General features: G+C 40.2%; 1 protein-coding gene across 1 annotated transcript in view; it reads right to left on the reverse strand.

Annotated features, from left to right (window-relative positions):
• The window catches only part of RND2 (Rho family GTPase 2), a 127,542-nt gene that overhangs the window by 7,392 nt on the left and 111,104 nt on the right, over nt 1–9,046 (reverse strand). Inside the window, exon 4 of the mRNA XM_018555265.1 lies at nt 5,819–5,953. Coding sequence (XP_018410767.1) covers nt 5,819–5,953 — 135 coding nt within the window. The remainder of the gene's footprint in view (nt 1–5,818; nt 5,954–9,046) is intronic.

Genomic DNA, 9,046 nt, shown 5'->3' on the forward strand with positions numbered 1-9,046 from the left:
TGGCCCCCCCCCCCCCCCCCCCCTTCCCTCTAGCAACTGTGTCTTTTTAAATAAGCCACTTAGAAGGTAAGCTATATTAGGACTTTGTGAATGCAGACTTTTGATACATAAATGAGCATATAAATTTTAAAAGTAATAAAAGAAATAAATGATTTTGAGAAATAAAATAAAGAAGTGAGTGTGAAATCACTCCACAAATATATCAATATGCCAGATAACAGCTCGATGTCATTAATACAATCATGCAGTGTATGTATAACATTTTCTAAAAGTTTTGTCTAGAATAAAGAAGAGTTAAAGGGGGTCAAGTTATTATTTGCTACTAGGTCTTGCCACAACATGTGCTTGGATCACATTACCGCTCTCTCTCCCTACACCAGCCGGTTACAAGTTTGCTGGAATATCCCATATGACTTACAACATCCTGGACTATGACTACATGTATTTTTTGCCAAGTACTATGGTGATGTACCACTACTTTGAGAAATGAAGTACTCACTGGCACTCCAGAGTTCCTGCTGTCATCACTTTGTTTGCCTGATGAAGGGAACTACATGGTGTCGAAACATTGTTATGCATTGTGAGATTACCTTTTTATGTCAATAAAAGGAATTGATAGCAGGAACTCTGTCACTTCTTAAAAATGTAACAAATGTTGTGCCATACTACAATAGAGGCACCCATCACGTTTTTTATTTGCACCTGAATCTTTTGGATTAATTCCTGGAAAGAGTCTGGGAATGTCAGTCAGATGGATTAATTTCCTTACAATATGTTGAGTATGCCAGCCCCATCACACTTGAACTACATTATCAAGCATCATGTGGCCTGCCTGGTCTTTCCATGCATTCTCCTTTGCTTCAAGTTGAAATAAAAGAGTACATTCTGAGCTGTGAGGAGTACTGAAAAAATGTATAAAGGTTTAGCAAACCTGTTTTGCTGAGCTCCTTGGGGGTTCCTAATTTTAGAAGGCCCAAAAGCTAGCATGCATGCTCTAGCTTTTTAAGCAAATTATAAATTAATGTATGAATGTATGTGTCTACAGGAGGAGAAGGGGGCCATAGTTGAACCAGGTTTCCAGGTTTGTTGTTTTTTTTCCTTTAAATTCTCAATTGGGTTTGATTTAAGAGGGTCAATACATGTTTCAAGACAAACACTACATAAAAAGCTCAACCAGTTTTCAGGTACAGGGAATAGCATACTCAGTTAAAAGGAAGTTTGAATATGTTGTCAATCAGTCCCCAGCAGTCACAGTCCATGTTTGAACCATTACGTCTGCTGGACTATTACTATGCTGGTATTACTGAAACTCTTTAATTAAAGTAAATCGGTTTTATTGTCAGAAATAATAACATCTGGTATTGTGTCTCAAACAGATGTTAAAGTGCTGCCATAATCAGCAGATATCTGAGAAGAGACACTGATTTTGAGTAAAGAGTCTATCACTATGAAGGATTTTTTTTCTTGGAATGGACCAACAAAATCAATAGAAAATCTGGACCTTTCCTTCTTGGTAACCTCCTAGAGGATAACTCGTGTAGCAAGGAAGTTTTCTTAGAAAGTGTGGAGGGTCTGACAAAGACATCAAGTTAAGAATTAGCACATGCATTATGTGCTTTTGGCTCCAATCCATGCAACTGGATAAAATATTAAGCGAACAAAATTGCCATTGTTACACATAGGGGTCTATTTATAAGCAATTCACAGAGTCATTGGCCCTGTGAGTCTCTGTGCATGTTCATTCTGTGTGACTGGATGAACAAAAGGAACATTCTTCTATATTTTCTTTATATGTGGAATATACTATCCAATGTCATCGTGTTTTATTGCATGATCTACTTGATTGGATATAAATTGAATGGTTTGTTCGGGCAGGTTCGCAATTTTATGCCAATGCATAGAGAAGGTGGAGGCTAAAGCATTATCCTAAAATACAGTATGACTGTACAAATATATATTAGTAATGATTAATGTATTTTCTTAATAGGCAAGTGTACAGCGTTTGTACAGTCATACTGTATTTTAGGATAATGCTTTAGCTTTATACACACACACAAACACACACACACTAACCAATGGAGCAAACAAATACACGGTTCCTACCAGTTCAAACTACTGTTTCCTCATAAATAAATCTGTAGACTGGGGGCTCTCTACATACGGAGTTATATGAAAGAAAGCAGATCTGACAAAGGACGTACATACACATTTACAAGAATGCCATTAGAAATATTTCCTGTCAGACTTTAATCCCCCTACCATCACAGCCCTTTTTTTTGCATGGGATGAGTTAAATAGAAATTATATTAGGGCAGCTAGAATTGATTCATGAAAAGGGACTTCAAGTAGATGGTAAGATTTCCCTGTACCCCAAAACAACTTTTTGCAGAAGGCAGTGCGATGCCATGTTAGTAACATGAAGATGTGTATCAATGGCCGACAACTGGGCTGCAATTCAGCAGCACACCATTTCTGTAAACAGCCTGGGACAGGAAATACACAACTGAAGCACACTGGCTGGATCTCCAGGGTAATTCTCTGAAATAATTATAGTAGTTGCATTAGCACAGTTTACATCATGCAATGAGGATGTACATGTGAAAAAGTTATTTATTTTGGGTGCAGTTCCACATTTAATACTAGAAGCTGCATATTCAAGGAAGGCAGTTATAATAGCTACATTCAGTAGGCAAATCTTTATTAATATTCTTATTTCTAAACTAACAGTTGCATATCGATATGGTACAGAGGCATTGAGGTTACTTTATTTTCAGCAATTGAATTATTAGCAGTCTGATCAAGATATAGTTGAGTGCTTTGCATATACACTGAGTGGCCAGAATATTATGACCACCCCATCAGTACTTCGTTGGGCCACCTTTTGCCTTCAATACTGCGGCGATTCTTCTTGGCATTGACTCGAGATGTTGAAAGGTGATGCAAGGAATCTGACACCATGCCTGATGAATAGCACTGTCCAGTTCTGTGAGATTTGATGGTTGTGGAACCAGCTGCCTAATGGCTCTTTCAACTTTGTCCCACAAATGCTCGATTGGACTGAGATCTGGTGATTGTGGGGGCCACCTAAGCAAGGTAAAGTCTCCCTCATTTTCTTGAAACCACTCCTGCACAATACGAGCACCGTGGCATGGAGCATCTCCATTGGGAAGAAGCCATCTCCATTGGGATACGCCATCAACATGATAGGATGAACTTGATCAGCAACAATACTTTGGTATGTTGTGCTATTCAGACGTTGTTCCACACAAACTAAAGGGCCCAAATCATGCCAGGAAAACATGCCCCAAACCATAACACTGCCCCCACCTGCTTGAAGAGTTGTACTCATGCATGTGGGGTGCATGTTTTCATGCTGTTTCTGCCAAATTCTCTCTCTGCCATCTGCATGATGCAACAGGAAACGTGATTCATCGGACCACATTACTTTTTTCCAATGCTCGACTGCCCTTGTGTTCCTGTGCGAATTGGAGACGTTTTATCTTGTTAACTGCAGACAACAAAGGTGTTCGAACAGGCCTCCGGCTTCCATATCCCATACGATGCAGTGTACGGCGAACAGTGCGTTCAGAGATCATTTGAGTGGACCTCTGATTAAGATCTGCATTAATTTGATGCACTGTTGCCCTTCTGTTGTCTTGTACCAGTCTTGCCACTCTCCGTTCTGCCCTAACATTGACTAGTCGCTGACGGCACAATTCACACGTTCAGACCCAGAATTTCGGTTAAATATACGATTGATTGCTTTACAGTACATATATATTTTGAAACAATTGACTGAGATTTTAACCTTAATCAAACTACTTTAGGGCCTGTGTTGACGGACTTGTGTTCACCTCAAGTGAAGGTAGGTAGAGGCAGCATAGGCTGCCTATGCAGTTTTTTTGGCATCACCTAAAGGTGGACAGAGTAGGAGATAGCCAGAGAAATAGGGATAGGGAGTTTCAGAGGATGGGATAGGCTCCTGGAGGCAAGTATGGGAGGAGGGGGTGAGGGAGTTTGAAGATCTTGGGCAGAGCAAAGAGAATGGTTTGGATGGAATTTTGAGACTAGGTTGGTGATGTAGCTTGGGCGAGAGTTGTGGATGACTTTATATGTTGTTGTTAGTATTTTTAATTTATTTTTTTTGGGAGCCAGTGAAGGTATTCACAAAGAGATGCGGTGGACACTGAACGGTTGATACAGTGAATGAGCCTGGCAGCAGCAATGATGATTGATTGAAGGAGGGATAGCCTGTGTAGATGTAGGAAGGTTTAATAGTAGGAGTAGTGGCCATTAGTTTTAGAAGTTAGCAAGTCATAAGTGAGATTTAGAAGGGAAGTTTCAATGGAGAATTGCAGGCAGAAGCCAGAGTTTAAGGGGTCAAGAAGGTTGTTATTGATGTAGCCCACATGGTTGTAGACTGGGCATTCTAGGAGTTTGGAGGTAAACAGGAGCAGGGAAATGGGTCTCTGGTTGTTCAGACTAGTGGGGTCCAGCGAGGGCTTTATAAGAATGGTGGTGACCGGTGCATGTTTTGGAGAAAAGGGAAAGATGCCAGTGGAAAGGTAGAGATTGAAAATGTAGGTTAGAGAACACAGAAAAGAGCAAGAGGGAGACTGGAGTAGTTTTCAGGGAAAAGGGTCCAGGGAAACAGGTGGTTAGGTGGACGTCAGAGAACAGTCTAGCAACTACTTCTGTACAGTAGTAAAAGGGCCACAAAAGAAAGCCCTGGCAGTGACTAAATTAGTTGGTGGAGGCAGTAAGAGACAAAGTAGAGAGTTAAAGGTTGACAAGTGTTGATGAGGACTGGATAAGAGGGCACTAATAAGACTTATATATCAGGTCTCTTTGCAGTTTAGAGGGAGAAATATTTTAGAAGGCAGATTTATAAAGGGTGACATCTAGCTGTGATTTAGTTTTATTACACACTCACTCAAGATCATGGCTATGTCACTTGAAACTTTTGATTTGGTGTGTTTGAATTGTTAATGATCTTGGAAGCATCTCAAACTAATGCGATTTACACAAGCCCAGTTTAAAGAGTCTTTCCACCAAAAAAAAGCTGATATTTCAGTTAGAAATGGAGTCTGAAGACTTCAGTTGTGAGCTTTCAGTGCCATAGTTACTGGCTGTGTTGCCAGCTATCTTACGATTTTGTGTGCTCCAACCGACTTTTGAGTGGTCCAAATTCTTGCTGTTATATTCTAACTATCATAAAATAAGTGAAAAAAACAACATGGACAATGCAATCGCCAAAGTCCTCACTACTAGAATCCCGATGAGATATGCAAAACTAAATGTTTTAACTCTCCAGTAACTGCAAAAAATGAACATTTTAGATAAACTATTTAAATCCAAGGAGTCATTTCACAAAGATTATTGTATAGGTTATGGCTCCTTGAAATATTGCAAACTTCTAATTTGATGAGTTGTCTATTTAGGATAGAAGGAAAAAGGAACTATTTGAGGTAGGAATAGAAAAACGAATTCATGAGAAATCAAGGCATCAAGAGTCATGAGGAATCAAGACATCAAAAGTCATGAGAAATCAAGGCATCAAAAGTCAAATACTCACTTCATGCAAAAATGCCAATGTGATAGCTATGTTTGCAAACATTTTATGAGAAATGTAAAAAAATGAACGTTAAAAAAAAATAAAAATCTTTGGAACCCCTGTGATATATCATAAACCCTTAGATGGTTTAACTTATTAGCATCTTACAAATACTAATTGCTTTAGGTTTGATGACTCTTCAAGTCCACAAATCTTGTATACATTTTATCTTTCATCTTAAAAAAAAGTATAAGAGGAGTTTACCTGTTCATGTGTAACAGGAATAAGTCTTTGTTTGGAAAGCTCTCGCAGAGTATTCAGATCTGTCCTCATGTCAAGTTTACAGCCTACTAGAATAATTTTGGCACTTGGGCAGAACTCCTGAGTCTCTCCTTGCCACTGTGAAAACAAAACATCAACTTAGTAAACATTCATTGACTGCTGGTTCATAATAACTTTTCACTTTTCTGCATTACCCGCTTTGTTTGGCTAAATACAAGTCATGTAATAGTTTAAAAATATTCAGAATAAAAAATAACCTACAGAAAGAATCTACAATCAAATCAATTTGTTTTGTAAAGGTAAACCCTAACCAAACCTGACATATTAATTTTGGTCTCAAAGCCCACGACCTTCAAGTTTGTATTGTTTTTTTCTCCTTTGGTAGGTTCCTCTGACTTCATCTCCTACAATCAGCATGGCAGGAAGTTGAAGGAAATCTCTCCAAATATGCATTTTATTAGTTTAGAACATTTTAAAATTTTGATTTCTTCGTGGGTTCCCACTGGGGACATCTACTCTTATTTGTATAACAGTGTAGTTTTCATATAGTTAGAGGCCTTTTGGAACTTGAACATTTGAAACCTGGTAAAGCTCTACAGGTAAAGAAAATCAACAGGATACCCATGGATAGTTTAAAAAAAGCAGTAGCATTTGCAAATAGGTTTTAGCCCTGTATTAATGTCACAGATAATGTTTTATTTACTTACAGGCTTACTCATTAGTGGTGAAAACACAGACTATTATCTCAAGTGTTCTGTGTACTTGCCATGTTACAGTTCACATACATCTCCAATGTCCATGAGCAAGATGATATATAGATGATATATAAGTGACTGATGAGCTGCAAGCAACAACTTTGCCTAGGTAGTCGAAAACAAGGTCAGACACGGGTGACAATGAGCAAGGAATCTTCTATGGCTGGAGCTGGACCTGTGTTACAACTATAATACCTGTTTGCTGTGCTCGGTTTATAGCAAATGAATAAATGATAAGCTCAGCTCCAGAATCCGAAGCCCCTAGAGTTTATTCACTTGTTTAATGGAACACATTTCTTCTCCATGTTGAATGCTAAGTAGCCGAAATATTCTTATTTGTTTGGAACTCTTGGCTGGAAACAGACCTCAGCTTCACATAACAAGGGATCAGATTAAGCACAAACTTCTCAGTGGAGGCATGGAGAGATGTTATGCATTGACAGCAAAAAGATACTGTCACAGCTTCCCTAATACACAATTCTGAAAACAGGTCTGTGCTACGCTAAAAAATGGATGAAGCAGTGTCAGCAGCTCTGGATATTGATACAGAAACAACTAAAGCTGACCATGCACGATAACACTGCTCTTGGGCTACCCATGAGGTGTTTTCGGCCAGATCAGGTGACAGTCCCATGTCTGTTAGTATTCACTGCTCAGAGGAATTATCGACTAAACAGGTAACAATGTTTTATCCAATCAATATTTACCACGAGAGATTCGATATACAAACCTGAGAGATACTTTGATTTTTTTTTTTTTGCATATGTAAATATAAACGAGTGGGGAAATATCTTCTCATGAATGCATCCTCTAATCTGACTAGATATCTGATCAAATATGTATCATACTTTAAAGGCTAACTGAACCTTCAGTTTAATTGAGCTAACCTCTGCAGAGATTACTGCTTCCACATGGGGATCAAGGACCCCTCTTTGCAGAATGATGACAGGGGACATGCTTTTCTACACACACATTTTTAATTTGATGCACCCTGTATTTAGCCAATTCAAACTAAGGGGGTTATTCACTAAACTGCCGAAGGATTAAGCCGAACCTTCATCTAAAGGAATCTTCAGTTCAGCCAAACCGAAGGGCTGCTGTACAGGCTATTCACAACAGCATCTGCATTGGGAGGGTGCTTTTTCAGGGGAGACAGGGGCCTCAACCCCAGCCCGTTGGTTGTGAGGGTCTGCGGGCAGGGGGACTTATTTGCATCTGGGTACCCCCATCATAAAGGGGGCACTCAGATGCCGCCACCCCCCCCCCTCTTGTGAATAAGTAAGGGGTACTTGTAGACAAAGAAGATGATAAAGTAAATGAAGACCCCCAGACTTTTGGAAAAAGTACTTTAATTGAACAAAAAGCACACAGTTTTTGACAATTCCTTTATTTAGAAGGATACAACACTGCGATACACAGATCAATCATGATGACAGACGGGCGCGGACTCGTCGAAACAAAAACAAAAATTCCGCCTCCTGCATGACGGTAAATTACCTATTTGACAGTTTCCGGCATAATGTAAACAGATGGAAGGAGCCAGCGTTGATGTCACCGCTGTTGACATTCGGCCAGCACCTGTCAAATCACTCTTGAAAGTACCTGTCCGAATAAAAACAGATGGGCGTCTCGAATAGGTTGGCTCCGTCCATTTGTTTCCATGCCATGACAGCCCACTTTCCACAAATGACATGTAAACACATGGGTGGAGCCAGCCTAAATGTCACAGCTGGCTCTGCCAATCTGTTTTCATTCCGCCACCACGTTTCAAGAGTGATTAGACAGGTGGTGGCCGAATGTCAAGAGATGGGCGGAGCCAACGGAAACATCACCGCTGGCTCTGCCTGTTTAAATTTGGCCGGCAACTGTTAAATAGCTCATTTAGCGTTGTGATTCCGTCGGGATTTATTTTATTTCGACGAGTTGGCGCCTGTCAGCTATCGTGATTGACCTGTGGATGGCAGCGTGTATGTACTGTAATATTCAGGGCGGATATGACCCGTAGCCAGCCGTATCAGACAATAAACTTTTATTCATTTCCACAAAAAGTCAAAGTAAATGGCTTATATTCAGCAAACACAAGACTTTGGCTCAGCGCCTGTATACTAAGTCCCACCTCAGGGTTAGAGTCCCAGCCTCAGGGTTAGAGTCCCTGCCTGTGCACAGAGGGTTCCAGTATGGACGCAGGTGTCCCAGCAGTGTCTCGGCAGACTGTATTCTACAGCTTAACACACATAGCCATGTGTCCTGTTCCAAACACTCCACACAGCCAGACTGACTGGCTTCCTGTTCCTTTTTAACACACCCTCTGGCTGGTGGTTTAACCCTTTCATTACCAGAACTGGCTGTAGTCAGAGATGGAGGCTCTGAATACAAGGTGACTTTAACGGGACCACCACCTAAACAAGGGAGGGATATACCGTCCATCCAGGACCCATTCCTGGTGTCCTGTACA

This window comes from Nanorana parkeri, unplaced genomic scaffold (assembly GCF_000935625.1).
Source record: "Nanorana parkeri isolate BGI_ZX_2015 unplaced genomic scaffold, ASM93562v1 scaffold190, whole genome shotgun sequence".
In the NCBI taxonomy this organism is placed as follows: Eukaryota; Metazoa; Chordata; class Amphibia; order Anura; family Dicroglossidae; genus Nanorana; species Nanorana parkeri.